Source organism: Lithobates pipiens, unplaced genomic scaffold (genome assembly GCF_037356315.1).
Source record: "Lithobates pipiens isolate NorthernLeopardFrog02 unplaced genomic scaffold, aLitPip1_a1.2 Scaffold_8, whole genome shotgun sequence".
Lineage (NCBI taxonomy): Eukaryota > Metazoa > Chordata > Amphibia > Anura > Ranidae > Lithobates > Lithobates pipiens.
The window spans coordinates 441,884,445-441,906,145 of NW_027507903.1; the positions used below are offsets into that span (position 1 = coordinate 441,884,445).

At 45.0% G+C, this 21,701-nt stretch overlaps 1 protein-coding gene across 3 annotated transcripts in view; it reads left to right on the forward strand.

The window, feature by feature from the left end:
- LOC143960057 (proton-coupled amino acid transporter 1-like) overlaps positions 1 to 21,701 on the forward strand; it is a 165,234-nt gene that overhangs the window by 118,336 nt on the left and 25,197 nt on the right. For all 3 annotated transcript variants that reach the window (XM_077468335.1, XM_077468334.1, XM_077468336.1), the window contains exon 10: positions 2,772 to 2,941. In XM_077468335.1, the coding sequence (XP_077324461.1) occupies positions 2,772 to 2,941 (170 nt within the window). The remainder of the gene's footprint in view (positions 1 to 2,771; positions 2,942 to 21,701) is intronic.

The window sequence follows — 21,701 nt, forward strand, 5'->3', positions numbered from 1 at the left end:
TCGGGCCCCCCCTCACACCTGTATGCTCTCGGGCCCCCCCTCACACCTGTATGCTCTCGGGCCCCCCTCACACCTGTATGCTCTCGGGCCCCCCTCACACCTGTATGCTCTCGGGCCCCCCCTCACACCTGTATGCTCTCGGGCCCCCCCTCACACCTGTATGCTCTCGGGGCCCCCCTCACATCTGTATCCTCTCGGGCCCCCTCACATCTGCACGCTCTTGGGGGCCCCCTCACATCTGTACGCTCTTGGGGGCCCCCCTCACATCTGTATGCTCTCAGGGCCCCACCTCACAACTGTACGCTCTTGGGGGGCCCCCCTCACATCTGTACGCTCTTGGGGGGCCCCCTCACATCTGCACGCTCTTGGGGGGGCCCCCTCACATCTGTACGCTCTTGGGGGCCCCTTACATCTGTACGCTCTCAGGGCCCCTCCTCACAACTGTACTCTCTCAGCCCCCCTCACACCTGTACTCTCTCAGCCCCCTCACACCTGTACTCTCTCAGCCCCCTCACACCTGTACTCTCTCAGCCCCCCTCACACCTGTACGCCCTCAGCCCCCCTCACACCTGTACGCCCTCAGCCCCCCTCACACCTGTACGCCCTCAGCCCCCCTCACACCTGTACGCCCTCAGCCCCCCTCACACCTGTACGCCCTCAGCCCCCCTCACACCTGTACGCCCTCAGCCCCCCTCACACCTGTACGCCCTCAGCCCCCCTCACACCTGTATGCCCTCAGCCCCCCTCACACCTGTATGCCCTCAGCCCCCCTCACACCTGTACGCCCTCAGCCCCCCTCACACCTGTACGCCCTCAGCCCTCCTCACGCCTGTACGCCCTCAGCCCCCCTCACATGTGTATATATGACATACACACGCGTACACAGACACGCACAGACACATAGAGACACACACACATGTACACACACACACCCCCCCCTCCTCACTTGTAGAACAGCCCTTACTTGTTAGGTGGTGTTCCTTGTCCCAGCTCTTGTGCAGAACACGAGGGGAGCACATGCAGGAATTTACCAGAGGGGGCAGCAGAGAGTCTGATGTCAACTCAATGGCGCTCACGCACATTCCTAAAGCCAGCACAGCCACAGAGCTCTCCTGCCCCTGCCTTCTCCCATGCCCGCCAGACAGCTGGGCCCTTCTAGATGCTTGGGCCCTGTGCTAGTGTATGGGCTCTGTGCTCCCCTGATGGCAGCCCTGCCCACCGGACTGCCTATGCCTGATAAGCCCGACTCCCTTGCCCCACTGCTACTTCTATTTTTCTGGCTCTGATGGAGCCTCAGGTGAACCTGGGGCCCCTGGGCAATGATCAGGAGTGCCCGCTCAGTAAGATGGCCCTGGTTCCATGGACCTCTTCTGTGAACTCTGATCTTTATTTCTTTTCCATAGATTTTCTATTGGATTCAAGTCAGTTGATTGGTTGGGCCATTTTTTAGAAGCTTTATTTTCTTTCTTTGAAACCAATTAAGAGTTTCCTTGGCTTTGTGTTTGGGATCATTGTCTTGCTGAATTGTCCATCCTCATTTCTTCATCATCCTGATAGATGGCAGCAGAGTTTTATCAAGAATGTCTTGGTACATTTTTCCATTAATCCTTCCTTTAATGATATGAAGTTTGCCAGTATGCTGAAAAACAGCCCCACACCATGATGTTCCTTCCTCCAAACTTCACTGTTGGTATTTTGGGGTGATGTGAAATGCCATTTGACCGCCCAAAACTGTGTGTTCATCTGACCAGACAATTTTCTCCCAGTATCTCACAGGCTTGTCTAAATGTTGTGCAGCAATTTTACAGGAGCTTCAACATGCTTTTTCTTGCGTGGTGGTGGTTGCGTGGTGAGCTTGGATACAGGTCATAGCGGTTGAGTTCATTACTTCTTTGAAACAATTGTACCTGCTAATTCCAGGTCTTTTTGAAGCTCTCCACAAGTGTTCCTTGGCTCTTGGACAACTCTTCTGATAAGTCTTTTTACTCCTTTATCAGAAATCTTGTGAGGAGCACCTGGTTGTGGGTGGTTTATGGTTAAATGATGTTCTTTCGGATTATGGCCCCAACAGTGCTTGCTAAAACATTCAGAAGTTTAGAAATCCTTCTGTAACCAATGCCATCAGTATGTTTTGCAACAATAAGGTTGGGAAGGTCTTGAGAGAGCTTGTTGCTTTTACCCATCATGAGATGTTTCTTGCATGACAACTTGCTAATGAGACACCTTTTTTATAGGCCATCCTGATAGATTTCAACTGGTGTCTTGGCTTTCCATGACTTTTTGCACATCCCTTCCTTCATGCGTTCAATCATTTTTCCCTGCGTCATTCCATTTTATTACACTTAACTTAATTTCTGAATTTATTTGTTTTGGTTTCTTTATATGTATGGATTGCATGGGTTGTTACCGACATGTGAAAATTTCATGCCAATTGCACCTTTAGAAATCTATTTACCTAGAAAAATGGTGATGTGTTCTCTACTTATTTTAGCCAATGTATGCATGTCATTTTTTATTTTGCCTTTAGTACCATTTCAAGGTCATGTTGGAAAATTACGCCAACCACATTTTTAACAAGTGGATTGAGGATTTTTTTATAATGCTTCCTATACTGCATGCTGCATTGTCTTGTTTTGCTTTTCTTCTGTTGTATAAAACTTGTTCTTCTTCAATATAGAATACCTTAATAAAAAAATAAAAATTATATATATTCAGTTTGAAAAGCGCTTTTTTGGTATCCTGGGCTCACTCACTTTTTCTATCTCTCACAGGCTATATCAATCTGTGAAACTGCTGTATTGCTTTGGGATCTTTATCACATTTGCATTACAATTCTATGTTGCTGCAGAAATCATAGTCCCCACTGCCACCTTTAGGGTGTCTGACCGTTGGGTACTATTGGTGGATCTGAGTGTGAGGGCAGCTCTGGTTTGTATAACATGTAAGTTTGTCTTGAATTGTTTTTAATTTTATATATCTTTTTAAGACTAAATCCATAGTATTTTTTAACATGAATTTATACACAGCCTATATAATTATTATAATAGATGCTTTTCACCATCATCTATCTCACCAGACAGCAGTACTTTAGCAGTTTCTCGATAGCAGCTGTGAATTTTTTGTAAAAAACAGTTTTACCTGTATTGGAAATGTGGCTTTGTAATAATTGTGTGTTAGGTGTGCCTAGATACGACATCATTGCTAGAGCATTATCTGACTGACTGGAAATAGTAGTTTATTCTTTTGTCTAAGAGTTGACTTTTTTATATCATAGCATTGATATACTGTTCACCAACCAAAAAAAATGTTATTTCAGTCAGAAATAAAATAACTTCCAATAGCCTGTATTGTTACAGTAGAGCTGCACGATTCTGGCCAAAATGAGAATCACAATTTTTTTGCTTAGAATAAAAAGATCACGATTCTCGCGACGTAAAATCTTTCATTTTTTTTTTTTTTTTAGAAGTTAAAGTAATTTTAGTTGCATTTGAAAGACAGCTGCACAAATACAGTGTAACATAAAATATTGCAACAACCACCATTTTATTCTCTGGGGTCTCTACTAAAAGATATAATAAATATATAAATATATGTATAATGTTTGGGGTTCTAAGTAATTTTCTAGCAAAAAAAAAAAAAGATTTTAACTTGAAACCAACAAATGTCAGAAAAAGGTTTAGTGTTTAAGTGGTTAACCTTTCCTAAGGGCCGGTTCACACTGCAGGCGCGGCGAGGCGTCTCCGACTTGCCTCGCCGCGACCTGAGGCGACCTCAGCGGCGACTTGCAGATGACTTCTGTATAGAAGTCAATGCAAGTCGCCCCCGAAGTCGCCCAGAAGTAGTACAGGAACCTTTTTTCTGAGTCGGAGCGACTCGAGTCGCTCCTCTCAGAACGGTTCCATTGTACAGAACGGGGGCGACTTGCGGGAGCGAGGCAAGGCGAGTCGTGTCGCCTCGCATCGCCCGCTGTGTGAACCGGCCCTTACTTACAGGAAGTGTATTCCATTGACAAATTGTTACAATGTGTAGACTTAGTTCAACTGATAAAGAATGTTGTGCTTCTTGGCAGACTGCCCAGATTTTTTCTTCCTTTGTTTTGAAGGCTGTGGCTTCAAAAGGGCAGAGAGAATTCTTTGCATAACAAAGATCGTGAAACACTTTTATCAAGATTGCAACAGGGAAAGAATCGCAATAGCGATTCTTGACAATTAATCGTGCAGCTCTATTAAACAGAATAGCAAAATATATGGTAACATACACTTTAAAGTGTATTTGTGGTTTAAATATAAATCATATATACTTTTCAACATTGTATTTCAATTATTTCTAGCCTACGCCTATTATTCTGTTGAACACTTATTTTTGAAGAATCTCACACACTAAGTTACTTAAATTATGTGACACATATTCACTATGCACTGTGACCAATGTCACACATTTCATTAGGCCTGCTGTCTGACCTACAGAGTTGCTCAGCGGAGCCATTTTAGGAGGCACATTCAGTGCAGAAATCACTGTTTGCAGGCAGCAAGGTACCCCATGGGATATACATACCTCCCAGCCCTCCTGGATGCCGTGGAATCATTCTGAGATTTGAACCAAATCCGGGCACCCTGCAAATCTGGGCTGAATCTCTGAGTACAGTGCTGGAACAAGTTCCAGCACTTGGCTAAAGTAATTCCCCTGGCGGGACCGGGCTAGTGTGGATGCCCAGGACACATACACCACATTTCTTGCAAAGTGCCTTGGGTCCCAGCCACCACGATCATCCCCTCTATGGCAGTTGGCATCTATTCCAGCTTGTTGCTTGTAGCAATTACTGCAGAGCCAACCAAAGCCTCATATAGGATCCTTTGGGCACCAACATAGTTTAGGATGGAGATTTGCAAAGAGCTACATAGCAACCTAGGGGTGCAGGGGAATGGGAATACAGAAAACAAAGATTTATGCTGGAAGGAGTGATTTGGGGGGGGGGATATGTCCTAGGGGTGCTTTGGGAGGAGAAAGAATGGTTGCTAAAAGGGGGGGGGGGATTTGTACGAGAGGATTTGTGTTTGGGGGTGGAGGGGTTTCTGCTGGGAGGGGGTATTTCAGTAGAAGGATTTGTGATAGAAGTGGGGAGAAGATTTCGGCTAGTAGGGATTTAGGGGAAGAAATATTTGTGCTGGAGAGGACTAAAGAGGGAGGGGGGATGTAGATGAGGATTTGTGCTGGGAAGGGGGGATTCGGGGGAGGGGCCCGAGCTGTCAGATTTTTTTTTCATTGAACCCACTGGGTTGAATAATAAAAAAAAAAAACCTGATGGTGTGTACTATGCTTAAGACTTAAGACTGTTCGTTCTCTTTCTATATTCTGTGTGTGCAAAACTACAGTATATGTAATGGAGGAGTTTCATGTTCATGTTTGTTTTGAGGTTTATATGTTTCTGTGAAATTCTTGCTTGTGGCACAGCATTCAAAGCCCTCTTTAGTGTGTCTCAAATCGTTTCTGACAAGTTTTCCTGACACCAAGAGGTAAGCAGGTGACAGAGGGGAGAGTTCCAGCACACAGTCGGTTAGTGACAACCTCAGCTCTGTTGCTGTGTAAAGGGGGGTGTGTCCCTACCCTTCAATCAGCTCTCAACTCTCCTCACTGTGCACGGCAGAGTATAACTTCGACTCTCCACCCCCTGCTTTTTGAAAGCTTGGATAAGATGTATAAATTCCGGACTGTGGTTGTAGCGGAGAGAAGGCTGCAGGTACAACTTGAGTAGGGGGATTTGTTTAATCTCTGTGTATCACCAAAGGCTAGTCCATTCACTGGGTGATTTACAATCACTTTAACCATGCCCCTTAAGCCACTCCCACTGAAGTTTAGCCACACCCACGGTTTATGCACACTGCAGGTCACTACCTCCCCGGAGTATCCCTCATTCTCAGCAGTTTATGGTCATTAGAAATCAAAGTAAACCAAAGGAATGAGCAGAGGAAAAGCTGCAAAGTATGCAGGGAATATAGGCAGATGTCCAAGGAGATGGGCAGCAATCACAACATTAAAGGAGATTTTTCAAGAATATAGTATATTGCTTTGTCAAAAAAAAAAAAAAGGAGCTGCATCAGCAAGAAAGTAATTAGACAGTCCCCGAAAAGGAGAAGCCTGTGACGTAAAGTGCTTTGGAGTTGACTTCGCTGGGGTAGTCGGCTTTTTTTAGCAAGTGCAAAGGCACCCTGCAAGTGAATAAAAAGTATTTATAAAAGGAAAGACATTGCAAGTAAAGAATTTTAAATACCGTACTTGGTTTTTATTTGCTTTTTAGTTTGGTATTGGCGTCTTTTTAACTCCAAACCAAGACTTTTTGTTTTTAGTTTGGATACAGTGAAAAGGTTTTAGAGCCTCCATCAGGCTCATTTTTTAGAGAGAATTCTCCTCTGCTGTTACAACCTGATGCACAGCACAACAGGATGTAAGTGGAACTCCCCCCTATGGGGACAACCAGCAATTAGGACTTGTCAGATGTTCCAACTCCCCCACACTATCAAAAACGAAAGAAAAACCCATTGGGCTTTTATTGGCTTGTTCCTAAAATATCCTGTCGGTGTTTTGTATTTTGTGGGGCTATGTAATAACCTTAATTTGCCAGGGGTTAATTTAAATGATGATTTATGACTCTGTCACTGTGCACATAAGAGGATACAAGCATTATTCACCTTAGAGGCAAAGGCATATAGAAATTGTAGGTTTGGTCCCCAACCAAAACTCCCTAGAGAACAGGGGCAATTGGACTATCTTGGTACAAGTTAAACTAATGTAAATTCAAATGTATAAACAGGTATGTAGAAAAATAAATTAATAAAACGTTATATATTTTTCTATATACGTGTTTATACATTTGAATCTACCTTAGCTTAACTTCTACCAAGATAGTCCAATTGCCCCTGTCCTCTAGGGAGTTTTGGTTGGGGACCAAACTTCCGATATCTATATCTTCAAATCTCTGGATGATGGTCTAGGCTAGGCGTCCAACTTGCAAAAACCAACAGCTGCCAGAGCTGTGCGTCTCTTCAAGGACATTGATTTGCCTATGATTATTAGCATTGTCTCTAAATGCACAAGTCGTATTTTTACGGCAAATTTTTATGGCAAATCCATATATCAAAACATTCTTTGTGTGTTAATCCTCCCTAAATGGTAGTAAATCAGAGCCAATTTCTACACAATCCTTTCAACTGTTCTCATGTTGCAGTGATGAGCAAATGTTATGATGTACATTTTAAGTTCGGTTGATATGCAGCTCTGTGCCCTTTGACCTATATATTGACAATGTGCATTGCATCACTTCCAATCTTTCCATCCATTAAAGCAAAGTCTGCCCCAATTTCAGCTTCCGTGCCCCTACTTTTTCGCAGTGGCCTTCCAGGCGTGCGAGTGCTAGGCTTGAATTTATTTGCTTTTCAAGATTACTGTCACTGCTAGACGGCTGGATAAGTGCCTACTAAATTTGGCCATGCAGAAAGTGAAAATGATACTATTTGACAGGTCAACCCCTCTTTAATGGAGAGGGGGGAAACCTATTAATATTTAACTTTTTTTTTTTTTTTTGTGCATCAGGTGAAATATACGAAAATGGTCAAGCGAGAGGCATTGCCATTAGCATCATGCAGTTTTTTCATGGGCCATAATACCAAGGCCTGTAACTCAAAGCAAGCTGTTATTTTATGTCATGTTGTCTCTTTGCTCTGGGAGCCTCTTGTAAAATGAATTATTTGCAAAACAAAGACTGTACATGAATAGTGTAAAAAAAAAAAATGCTGTAAAACAGTTTTTAAAATTTAAAGCAATAAATAACATTGACCCGTACCCTTAAAGGGACCCTGTCAGTTAAAAAACAAAAAAAAAATAGCGGGACTGTCTGCTGCGAAAGAAGAGTTTATAATTTTCCTGCCACCCAAGATGCAAGAGCACTGGAAAGCTGAAACCTCCACGGGACGTCAATCTCCTTGGTCCCCAGCTCTACCTAGTAGTGCCCCCCCCCCCCCCACTGCCATACCCCATGTAATTACTGTGTCCTGTAATTACATGGAGATTGGTAGAAGGAACCACTTAGTGTAGGGGAGGATCATGGAAATTATTCCCAGGGAACTTAAAGTGTAACTAAAGGCAAAACTTTTTTCTTAATCATACATCACAGGACACAGAGCCATAGTAATTACTATGTGGTTATAGGCCACCTTCAGGTGATGAACACTGGCACACCCTAAGACAGGAAGTCCACTCCTTATGCAACCCCTCCCACTACTGGGAGTCCTTAGTTTTTACGCCAGTGTTGGTCACAAGTAAAGATGTGCTGTGCTGAGCTCCACTGGAGAAATCCTTGCTGGGGCCAGCTATGCAGCTGGATCCATTCAAAGTGTCTTTTTAGGCCAAATTGAATGGTACCCGGGCCTCGTGGTGGAAGAAATAAGGTTTAGCCCATAACACTTCTCTTTTTAGAGAGCTGGACCCTGGTTTCCAGTGCTTCTAGTTTTTTTCAGCCATACTGTTTTTCTGGCAGGGTCTTTTACAGGTCCAGGACTGTGAATTCTCTGATAAAAGGGGCCCCGGTTCCTGAAGGTTTTTAAAGGGAGCCCACAGTGAGAGGTGAAGATTGGTTGGTTTTACCACAGAAGTCCGTGTGGCGGGAAAGGTAAGTGGAGCCGTCTAAGGAATTTTTAAGTTTCTTATGAATTGTCTCCTTTAAAAAAGTGAATGTTGTCATGCCTAAAAGTCACCACTGGGGGCTGTATAGAGCACGTACATTGTCATGCTTCCTCAAAGATCATGCTGTCTCAGCAGAAGCTGCAGATTCCCTCCTGGGCTAAGCCTCCGGTAAGAGGGGGACTTTCTTACAAAAAAAAACACCCCCCACCTGGACAAGCTCTCTCCCTTTCCCTGGATAGGGGGAAGCCAGAACGATCAGCGATGCCACTCCATTTTTCACTGCCCCTGCATGGTGGTTTGATTACCTGGTCTCCTCCCCGACATCCCCCCACACACACACACACGCGCCGACCCCTGTCAGATCGTAGGCCCGCACAAGAGAAAAAGAGAAGGGGGGGGGCTCGATGTGACGGAGGGGGCGGGGCTTAGCGCGGCGTTGGTGTGCGGCAACGTCCAGCAAGGGAATATGTTTTAAAAGCTCTATTTTTTGCTGGCTGCAGCTGTTGGATGGACACAAGAGCAAAAAGGGGCATGTAAGAGGTTGGTGACACAGGCTTTCCCTTGGCACATTTACTAAAAGCATCAGGCTGAGCGTTAAATAGCAGCGGCATTTGCTGGACTATTTTCTCAAGCACTGGATGTGATTTCTTCTGGTAGTACCTCTGCATTTGTGCATCGGGCTATGATCAGAAGGGGGGTAGAAACACCCCAATAAAAGGGCTTAAGAGGGACTCCTTCAAGCTCAAAAAGCCTAAACTCATCTCTAAGATAGCATCCTCCCCTGAGAGATCTGAAGTGGCTGGTCAGAGTGAGCCATCAGGGACATCAGGTATTGCAACTGTTTCCAACACAGCAGCCCCTATGTTACTGAAGAAGTTTTTTCCTCAACCATATTAGGATTGGAGCAGAGGTTAGTGGTTTTAATCGCATCCCAGAGTGGGACTAAATGCGATAGGTCCCCTTCCATTACCCAGGACCCTCAAACTGTGGAACCGGAGATGGGAGATGATGAATTTTTCTCAGGGGATCGGAAAGAGGCTGATGACTCCTCTTCTGAGGGGTCAAATGCGGAAGGATCAGATTAACAGTCTGAAAGATTGATGGTACAATTTCTTACTGAATTGGTCCACTCCTTTTATGCTACCCTTAACTGAGTCAGTTGACAAGCCTACTTCTTGTTTGGGTTCGCTAATGCCTCCCCAAGCTGTGCATGCCTTTCCTATCCATTCATTGCCGGAAGAGCTTATGTATTCTGAGTGGGATCACCCAGATAAGCATTTTTATCCTCCTAAAAAGTTGTCAACACTTTATCCAACAGATAAGAAGTTGTAATTCCTATTAAAAAACACTTTTTCTCTGGCAGGTTCAGTAACTCAGCCAGCGCTGGCAGCAATTGCTGTATGTCAATCCTTGAGAGGCCAGTTGAAACAAGTGCTCAAGATTATTCCTGATCAGCAGGCCCAAAATTTGACCGAGCTACCAGGGGCATTAGGTTTTGCAATAGACGCTATGAGAGATTCTATTCTCTAGGCCTCACACCTTACGCTGGGGCTGGTGCATATGCGTAGAATACTATGGTTGTAAAATTGGTCAGCCGAAGCACCCTGCAAAAAGCTGCTGGCTAGTTTTCCTTTTTGCGGTGAATGACTGTTTGGAGATGATTTGGATAAGTACTTCCAAAGAATTTCTAATGGGAAAAGTACCCTTTTGCCAGTTAGGAAAAGGAGTAAGCATATTTCATTTAAACAAACCTCTTCTCCAGTGCCAGGGGTATCAGCCTCCAGGCAGTCTCGATGGCCTCCACCGTCAAATTCAAGAGGTAAACCTCAGGGTCAACCTCAGGAACAAAGAAGTCCTGGGGAAGGAAACCTACAAAACAAAATACTAAAGCCTCCTTATGAAGGGGTGCCCCCGCTTGCCCGAGTGGGGGGAAGACTTCTGCAATTCTCAAGGGTCTAGCAGGAAGAGTGTCAAGACAAATGGGTGGCTTCCTCAAATACTCTAGGGTACAAACTAGAGTTCTGAGAGTCCCCATCTCCTCATTTTCTCAGATCAAATGTTCCCAAGGATCCAGAGAAAAATAAGTCTATCTTTGAAGCATTAGACCATCTTTTGTCTCAAAAGGAGATATCGGTGGTCCCCATGGAAGATCAGGGATTGGGGTTTTATTCAAATCTTTTCAAGGTACCAAATGGAGATGTCAGACCCATTATAGATCTCAAAGATCGAAAACCGTTTTTTGAATATCTGCTCTTTTCGCATGGTGTCAATCCAATCAGTAGTCTCCATCCTACAAGGCGTCAATAGATATCAAGGATGCATACCTCCATGTGCTGATTTTTCCCGCTCACCAGAAATGTCTATGGTTCGAGATATATATAATAATCTTAATAAATAAATAATAATCTTAATTTTTAGTTTGTAGCTCTGCCTTTCGGACTAGATACTGCTCCTCGAGTATTTACAAAGCTTTTGGCCCCTCCTCTAGCCAGATTAAGGGCTTAAGGTATAATGATTTTTGTACCTAGACGATCTGCTCTTGATAGACCAGTCAGTAGCCCGCTTAGACCAAAGTATGGTCACCACAGTAAACTACTTGGAATACCTAGGATGAGCTCTCAAACCAGAGAAATCTTCCTTAAAACCATCAAGGAGATTGGAATACTTCAGTCTGATCATAGATACAGCCCAGAAGATGGTATTCTTACCCCAGGCGAAGATCAGTGCCATAAGGGAGCTGATTCAGGTAGTCAAGGCAAAAAAGAATCCTTCTAGTCGACTTTGCATGAGATTGCATGGGAAAGATGGTGGCTTAATTCAAGGACGTTCCTTATGCTCAGTTTCATTCCAGACTGCTGCAAAACAGTATCCTATCGGCTTAGAACAAGAAGGTCCAAGCTATAGATTTCCCAATGTGAGCCTCAATTGGTGGTTGATAACCAAGAAAGGAAAATCCTTCCTACCAGTTACCTGGAAGGTGGTAACAACAGATGCCAGCCTTTCGGGTTGGGAGCAGTCATGGAAGAGGCAATTGTCCAAGGGAAATGGTCCAGGTCAGAAATTACCCTGCCCATCAGTATTCTAGAGATTCGGGGAACGCGCTTGGTCCTGAGGGCCTGGACATTCAGATTACGGAATTGTCCTGTCCGGATCCAATTCGACAATGATGCAGCAGTGGTCTATATCAACCACCAAGGGGGCACGAGAAGTTGTGCAGCCCAGAGAGAGGTGATTCATATCCTAACTTGGGCAGAAAACAATGTACCTTGCCTATTGTCAGTCTTCATTCCAGGAATAGAGAATTGGCAGGTGGACTACTTGAGTCGCCAGCAGTTGTTCCCGGGAGAATGGTCTCTTCACCCCGATATCTTCAAGACAATATGTCAAAGATGGGGGGTTTCGGACGTAGATCTGTTTGCGTCCAGGTTCAACAAAAAGATTGACAACTTTGTGTCAAGAAGAAAAGATCCACTAGCTTGTGGAACAGATGCTTTGGTATTCCCGTGGAATCAGTTTTCACTGATTTATGCATTCCCTTCTGTTCTGCTGCTTCCATGATATCTTTGCAGGATCAAGCAAGAAAGGAAGTCGGTGATTCTTGTGGCCCAGGGGTTCTTGGTTAGTAGAGATCATAAAGATGGAGGTAGGGGACTCATGTACCCTATCACCACGTCCAGACCTTCTCTCGCAAAATATTCCATCCTACCTTACAAACGCTAAATTTAGCGGTTTGGCTATTGAGACCCCCATCTGAAGAAGCGTGTGCTGTCAGGTTCAGTGGTATCTACCTTGGTTAATGCAAGGAAGCCGGCCTCCAGAATCATATATTATAGAGTCTGGAAGGCATATGTCTCCTGGTGTGAATCCAAGGGATGGCACCCCAGGAAGTATGTCATAGGTAGAATCCTTGACTTTCTACAAATGGGCTTAGAAATTAAGTTGGCCTTGAGTACTATCAAGCTCCAGGTCTCGGCCTTATCTGTATTATTTCAGCAACCACTTGCTTTGCATTCTTATTCAGGGGGTAACGCGGCTTAATCCTCTGGTTAGGTCACCCCTGAACCCTTGGGACTTGAATTTAGTTCTGTCATCATTACAGAAACAGCCTTTTGAGCCGATACGACATTCCCTTGATCCTTTTTGACAAGGAAACTAGTTTTTCTGGTAGCCATATCTTCTGCAAGAAGGGTATCGGAGTTGGCTGCTCTTTCTTGTAAAGAGCCATATTTAATTATTCACAAGGGTAAGGTAGCATTGCGTCCTCATTCTAACTTTCTACCAAAGGTAGTGTCAAGTTTTCATTTAAACTAAGATTTTGTGCTACTTTTTTTTTCCAGAACCCGGTTTTACGGAAGAAAGGTCACTACATTCTCTTGATGTGGTGAGCGCAGTCAAAGTCGACTTGAAGGTGACTGCTCAGAACAGAAAAACTGATGTTTTGTTTGTATTTCCTGAAGGTCCTAAAAGAGGACAGGCAGCATCGAAATCTACTATTTCCAAATGGATTCGACAAGTAATTGTTCAAGCTTATGGTTTAAAAAGGAAGATTCCACCTTTTCAAATCAAAGCGCACAGCACAAGGGCTGTTAGTGCTTTGTGGGCAGTGCATCACCAAGCCTCCATGGCTCAAATCTGCAAGGCCGCAACTTGGTCTTCAATTCATACATTTAGCAGATTCTATCAGGTAGATGTAAAAAGTCATGAGGATATCGCCTTTGGGCGCAGTGTGCTGCAGTATAAGTCCTCCGATCTTATGGTGCCCTAATTTTGTGTCTCCCTCCCTTCAGTTTGCATTGCTCTGGGACATCCCACATAGTAATTACTATGGCTTTGTGTCCCGTGATGTACGATTAAGAAAATTAGGATTTTTAAAACAGCTTACCTATAAAGTCCTTTTCTTTTAAGTACATTACGGGACACAGTGGTCCCTCCCTTCTTTCTGGTATACTTGTGTATTGCTTTGCTACAAAAATGGAGGTACTCCCAGTAGGGTGAGGGGTTATATAGGGAGTGGACTTCCTGTCTTAGGGTGTGCCAGTGTCCATCACCTGAAGGTGGCCTATAACCACATAGTAATTACTATGGCACTGTATCCTGTGATGTACTTCAAAGGATTTTACAGGTAAGCTGTTATAAAAAAATCCTATTTTTTAAAATGTTGGATAGAGTGGAGATGGATTAGAACACCTATTAGGTTATTATTGGTGCCTGTGCCCCAATTAGGGCGATTCATCCTCTTTATTCCCTCACTTTGGAGGGATTTCCTCTCACATTCTATTGAGGATATGAGACAGGAAATCAAGGTATATCTCCCTAATGGGATGCAGATGGCAAACAAAAAACTGACAGAGGTTATAACCCTCCCTTAAAAAATATAATGATATGCAGCACTATAAAAGTAGTATTGCAAATAAAAAGTCCATAGTGTGAAATAAAAATCCTTGTTTAGGAGAAAATGCTGGAATCACCCACAGTGTAGACAGAAATACAAATTAGGTGAATACTAATTTATCCACCAAACATCAACACACCAGGCCTCTTACCAAAAAGAATGGACCACTTAATCACAGGTGGTCAAACAGGCATGATAAATCCACAGAGCCACGGAACCATTAATGGAGATCACAGATGGCTGGGTAATAGTCAAAGCTGAAATCCCAGCTGTTTAGTGTTTTACAGATCCGTTAATCAGGATAAAATTGGTGTGAAAATCACTTGATTTCATAGTCAAGGTTGCACGTTCTTCTACTAACTTCATTCAATAATATAAACAAATGTCATTTCGGAAACAAAGGTTTTTATTCTATTTCATCCTTAGGCCCCATGTACACGGGATGCTGTTAAACGTACGTTCAGAGGCAGTTGGATGCTTTTTTCAACTGTCTCTGAACTCATTCAATGTTATCCTATGTGACCATGTACACAGTCTGATTATTACCGTTTTTATGCAGTTGCGTTTAACAGTGTTTCTTTGGAAGCCAAAAAATGGGTTCAGACGCCAAAGATTTCCACGTTTCAGATGCCAAACACGGCTAAACATGGTACCGGCATTTAGACGCGTTTTAGTTTTATAAGCGTTTTTAAAGGTACCCTATATTTTAGACCTGAAAAGACAAAAATATGATGCAAAACAATTGAAAAATACAAAAAAATAAAGGAAAAACAAAAATAATACATCTGTACATCTATCTATCTATATACATATACACACACACACACACACACACACACACACACACACACACACACACACACACACACACACACACACACACACACACACACACACACACACACACACACCTGATCATCAATAATAGACATTCTTCTGGTTACACACTCAGACTGGGTCGTACTTTTTCAAATAGAAGGTCAAATGTGGCAATGGACATGCGTGTGAAATGAAAAAATGTGTGGGGGTAGGTACGCAGCTGTACGTACATGTTTACAAAATATCCTGCTGACATTCGCTGCACAATCAAAGGATCGGTCCAATAGCGACGAACTCTGACTCTGGACCTCTCACACAATTTTCTACATCATTCTAGCCTCACCAAAAGCAATGTCAGGAGCATTTCATCACATATGCTCATTATGGGATCCATTTCCAAAAAAAGCACAGAAATGGAGACAAATACAAGTGGACAACTGCAATCTACTGCTGCTACTCACTCTGGTCAAAATGGCTGAAATAGTTAACGTACAATGTTTTTTGAGCTTGGGGAGGGTCTTAAATTAGGTAATCTTAATAAACGCTTCTAGACGCAAACGCAGTTAAATGCGGCATGCAAACGCGGCTAAACGGGCGTTTTAAACGCCAGTTTCAAGGTGTCAAAAAAAATTGTTCACATGACAGTGGTGTTTTAAGGAATGTATGTTGAAATGTAAATGTTCATTGTAATACTGGTTATCAGTTAGTATCCACTAGCGTGCCCTTTACACTCTGAGACCAGTTCACAAAAGGTAAACCAGATTTGTCAATGTGCTTTACTAGGCATTATTTCATCATCTATGTAGAATTATTACATTGGACAGTTCACAAAGTTCACCTGACTTATTAATCCAGATACTGCATGCTGTATCATGCAGTAAAAAGTGAACAAATACAATATTGCTATGTATAAAACATTTTTTTTTTTTTTTTCTCATGTATGTTTTTGGAACTGCATACATACTTTATTTGACTGACCTTTGGCTCTAATATAGACCTGGTTTAAACCAGTCATTTCTGACAGCTAAAGGCTTTGAGATCACCAACCCCAGGTTAAATTGGCCTAAATACGTCTTCTGTAATGGATTGTTTCTTATTGTACAGCTGTTTGCATTTTCTATGTTCATAAAGTGTCAAGGCCCATATTGAGATAATAGGAACGTATAAAAAGCTTTTCTATTGATGCTTTATGTTCCCTTGAGAAGTTCTATAGAGTTAATAGAGGGTGCATTTCATCTGTCTGAGAAAGGGAGGTATATAGTGTAGCTCACTGACTCCATCCTATGTCCATGAGGGCATGTGTCACACTATCTATCTGTCTCTTTTATGGGTCTACCCAACTGAGAGAGTAAGTAGCAGTCAAGCGGAGATATGCTGCTATACTTATTAAATCGCCTAGATGTAGTCCGTTCCAGATCCCAAAGATGGACACTGTATATGCATCATGACAGTATTTTACATTAAATCAGTACTAGAGCCACTATTCATTTAATAATAATACATCTATTTTGTAATTTTCTGTAGTGGGTTTGGTGATTCACTCACATTTGCCACACTGTAATGCAGCTTCATACGTAGAGAAGGCACATAAGGGGAGAATGTGCCCTGATATCCTCCTTTAAAATTGCTTATAGATTCACTTTATAGTAGAAGCAAACCATAGGTGTGTGCAGGGGGGGGTGCCTGGACACACCCTAATCACTACTACTACCCGGGCCCCCCGTTTTTCCTAAAGTGTGGTGATCTAACTCTCATCTGACAGTTGTCAGAGTTTCATAAATACCTGACACCTAGTATAAAAGGGGGTATTTTGGGACTTTAAATTAGGTATATGGTCCAAACGAGCATACACCTCCATGCCTATTAAACGTTAAGAAAAGAGGGGGATTTTTTTACTTTGAGTGAGATGTGTGTTAGCCCTTGTACACACGGTCGGATATTCTGATGGAAAATATCCGATCGTACCGCGTTGTCGGATAATCCGACCGTGTGTGGGCTTCATCTGACTTTTTCCGTCGGAATCCCCGACCAACAAAGTTTGAGAGCTGGATATAAAATTTTCCGACAGCATGATCAAGATGATCATGATTGTTTGTAGAGAAAAGCTATAGGCTACTAGCCTGAACGTAGCCCTGTCGTAACGAAATAACTTCATCACATTACGAACGATCAGATTTTCCGACAACTTTGTCCGACCGTGTGTCCGACACCAGTTTTGGACAAAATCCTTCGGAAAAAATCGGATGGATTTTGTTGTCGGAATGTCCGACCGTGTGTACAAGGGCTAAGACAAAAATAAATAAATTGCACAATAATGAGAACGTTTATTCATATAAGTACACATGGGACATGGAACATAGCAGATATGACAAGCTGATGGGCATATAATAGACAAATGTGAAAATTCAATTTTCTTTTCATACATCAAGGGACACAGAGCCATAGTAGTTACTATGTGGGTTATAGGGCCACTGATTGGTGATGGACACTGGCACGCCCTAAGGTAAGAAGTGTACTCCCTATGTAACCCCTCCCACTACTGGGAGTCCTCAGTTTTTTCGCCAGTATCTAAGGTGTTGGTCACGAGTAAAGATGTGCTGTGCTGAGCTCCACTGGAAGCAATCCTTGCTGGGGCTAGCCATGCTGACTGGATCCGTTCAGAGTGTCCTTTCATGGGCCTAAGGAATGGTACCCGGGCCTTGTGTCCGAAGAAAGAAGGTTTTGCTTGCGAATGCTTCTCTTTTTAGAGAGCTGGACCATGGGATCCAGTACTTTTTGGTAGTAAGGCCATAAAGTTTTACTGGCAGGGTGCTGTTACAGGTCCAGGATTGTGGGTAACCTCTATGTTCCCCTGTTCCTGAAGGTTTCGGAGCCCACTGTGAAGGGTGAAGGGTGAAGATTGGATTTATCTCAGATAACCCTGCAGTGAGGAAAGGTAAATGGAGATTTTCTTATGAATTTCTCCTTTTAAGTTATAATGTTGTCATGCCAATGTGTCACTACTGGAGGCTGTATTGAGCACTCATGGCCTGATGCTGGAAACAGCGCTGTGTCAGAAGCCTTCATTTCCTCCTCTCCTCTGGCCACAACAAGCAGATCTTCCGGTAAGAAAAGGGGGGTATGGGTGCTCCTCCTGCGCCCCAGTGTTGAAATTAACCCCTTTGGGGGACCGATATACCGAAAGCATTCCTTTTTTTTAAGAAAAAAAATACAAACCATATCGGCTGTTTGCAAGGCGCCTGAAGTCTGTCGCTCGCGCGGGAAAACACTTTCTTTTGAAAGATGGGGGGGGGGCTAACGGCACCAGATGCTGGCCACACATGGAGGAAGTTTTTAAACCACTGTGTGTGTAGCTGCTGCTGGCTATGGAGGGACACATGAGCAGGAGGGGGCTTACTTCAGTTTTGGTGACACAGGCATTCCCTTTGACACATTTACCAGGCTAGGTATTAAAAACAGCTTATAGCGCTGGACTATAAACTAGCAGTGTACTTTCTTTTTGGTAGTGCCTCTGCTTTTGTGCTTCAGGGTATGAGTGGAAGAGGGACCAGGAACTCCTCTAAGGGTTCTAAAGGGTCAATGGTTTCACAACAAACTAAATCAATTTGCAAAAGAATTGGCCAATCCCCAGACGACGTCCCTTTGTGACGAAACACATAGGGGGGACCGTGACGCTGACGTCATCACGCTGTACACTTGTCAGGCTACAGGAATTCAGCGGGAAGTGTGTGGAGACGCCGTGATTTTATCTCTGATATTACGCGCTATCTTGAAGCCTGTGTTTGTAAGTGTATTTTTAATTACTTTTATTAAAAACTACTCTGAACGATTACACTATGGAGGCACTTTTTGTTTGTTCCTTTGAGTGGCATAGTTATGCTATCCGCATTGAGCTTATCAGCAGCTTAGAGGAGCCTTAAGGTTTTGGGGAAACCTGCGAATTATCCCTGCGCTTGGAGAGACCGTTTTGTGGTCATGTGGAGTTGGTAAGGGTACCTTTACTCATCCTTGGGTGTATCGCATGTTTTCTGAATCGAATCACTGGTTGGGATTAAGGAGTATCTGTTTCACATTCATTTAAGATTGAACTTCTCTACACACTTGTTGCATGGACTTTTATTGTTTTTCACTACTATTGAATACTGTCTTATTTAATGACTATTTGATTTAGTATTTATTCCGTATTTTGATTAGAGTAAGGCCGCGTACACACGCGCGGACTGTTTGCCCAACCTTGTTCGTCAAACAGTTTCGGCAAACAGTCCGCTCAAAATTTGCATGAGCGGACTTGCCCACACACGAGCGGACTGTTTGACGAACAAGGTTGGGCAAACAGTTCGCTCAACTTTTGAAATGAACGGACTCGCCCACGTAAGGAGGAGGCAAATCCGCCCATTTCGAGCGCGTGTACAGGTAGGCGGGGCCCGCGAAGGAGACGTCGCGGGCTCCGCCGCCTGGAATGGGCTTAAAGGGGAACCCCAACGCCGAAAAAAATCGGCGTGGGGGTTCCCCCCAAGTCCAGACCAGACCCTTGTCCGAGCACGCTACCCGGCCGGCCAGGAAAGGGGGGCGAGCGAGCGCGCCCCCCCTCCTGAGCCGTACCAGGCCGCGTGCCCTCAACATGGGGGGTGCCTTGGGGAAGGGGGGGCCGCGCGGCCCCCCCACCCCAAAGCACCTTGTCCCCATGTTGATGAGGACAAGGGCCTCTTCCCGACAACCCTGGCCGTTGGTTGTCGGGGTCTGCGGGCGGGGGGCTTATCGGAATCCGGGAGCCCCCTTTAAGAAGGGGGCCCCCGGATACCGGCCCCCCACCCTATGTGAATGAGTATGGGGTACAATGTACCCCTACCCATTCACCTGTGAAATAAAGTACAAAAAAAAACACAACACATGGAAAAAGTATTTTATTGCACAGCTCCGGGGGTCTTCCGTCTTCGGGGGTCTTCTCGCCGGACTCCTCCGCTATGTGTGTGTAGCTCTTTTACTAGCGGAGGAGTCCGGCTTTCTTCCTCCCCGCCGCCGGCCTCTTCTCCCGACTTCGGGGGTCTTGTCCCCCTCTTCGGTTCTTCTGCCGGGCCACCGCGCCTTCTTGTAGCTCTTTTACAGGCGGTGGCCCGGTCTTCTGTCGCCGCCGCTGTCGTCGTCGTCGCCGCCGCCGCCGCCTTCCGTTCTTGTTCTTCTTCTTGTTCTTCTTCTTCTTCTCCTGGAGATGTTGACTCGACGAGCTCTCCGGCCGGAATGCCAGGGACACGCTCCGCTGCCACTTATATAGTGACAATGGGGCGGTGTCACATGGTATATGTCACATGGGTTGGTCACATGGGTTGATGTCACATGGGGACTATGACATCGTAAGGGGGCGGGGTCACCATGTGACCAACCCATGTGACATATACCATGTGACACCGCCCCATTGTCACTATATAAGTGACCGCACAGCGCGGCTCTGGCATTCCGGCCGGAGAGCTCGTCGAGTCAACATCTCCAGGAGAAGAAGAAGAAGAACAAGAAGAAGAACAAGAACGGAAGGCGGCGGCGGCGGCGACGACGACAGCGGCGGCGACAGAAGACCGGGCCACCGCCTGTAAAAGAGCTACAAGAAGGCGCGGTGGCCCGGCAGAAGAACCGAAGGCGGCGACAGAAGAACGGAAGACGGCGACAGAAGACCGGGCCACCGGACCAGGCGCGGTGGCCCGGCAGAAGAACCGAAGAGGGGGACAAGACCCCCGAAGTCGGGAGAAGAGGCCGGCGGCGGGGAGGAAGAAAGCCGGACTCCTCCGCTAGTAAAAGAGCTACACACACATAGCGGAGGAGTCCGGCGAGAAGACCCCCGAAGACGGAAGACCCCCGGAGCTGTGCAATAAAATACTTTTTCCATGTGTTGTGTTTTTTTTTGTACTTTATTTCACAGGTGAATGGGTAGGGGTACATTGTACCCCATACTCATTCACATAGGGTGGGGGGCCGGTATCCGGGGGCCCCCTTCTTAAAGGGGGCTCCCGGATTCCGATAAGCCCCCCGCCCGCAGACCCCGACAACCAACGGCCAGGGTTGTCGGGAAGAGGCCCTTGTCCGCGCGGCCCCCCCTTCCCCAAGGCACCCCCCATGTTGAGGGCACGCGGCCTGGTACGGCTCAGGAGGGGGGCGCGCTCGCTCGCCCCCCTTTCCTGGCCGGCCGGGTAGCGTGCTCGGACAAGGGTCTGGTCTGGACTTGGGGGGAACCCCCACGCCGATTTTTTTCGGCGTTGGGGTTCCCCTTTAAGCCCATTCCAGGCGGCGGCCCCCCCTACCTGTACACGCGCTCGAAATGGGCGGACTTTCCGAGCGGGAACAGTGCGCTCATTTCGAAAGTACAGCGGACAGGCCCACACACGGGCGGACTGTTCGCTCAAACACAGTTTCAGCGGACAGTTTTTCGGAATTTCCGAAAGACTTTGTCCGTCCAACTGTCCGCTGAAACTGTCCACTGAAAGCCCACACACGAGCGGACTGTCCGCCCAAACACTGTTCAGCGGACAAGGTTGGGCGAACAGTCCGCCCGTGTGTACGCGGCCTAAGCATTTTTTTCACTGAATGTTGGTGGTTGCTTGCCTTAGTTTTACTTATTAAAGCTCTTTTCACCACTACTGGGAAATTATATGAATTTATTTATTTTTCATGAATTTGATGGGTGCTTGCTTTAGCTTTATTCACTTAGGTTTTTCACCATCACTGTGAAATTGTATGTATTTACTCATGAATTTTCTTCGCCATTATATGTGATCCATTCTCATATATTTTATATTATCAATTCATTCTAATTTATTTACTTGGT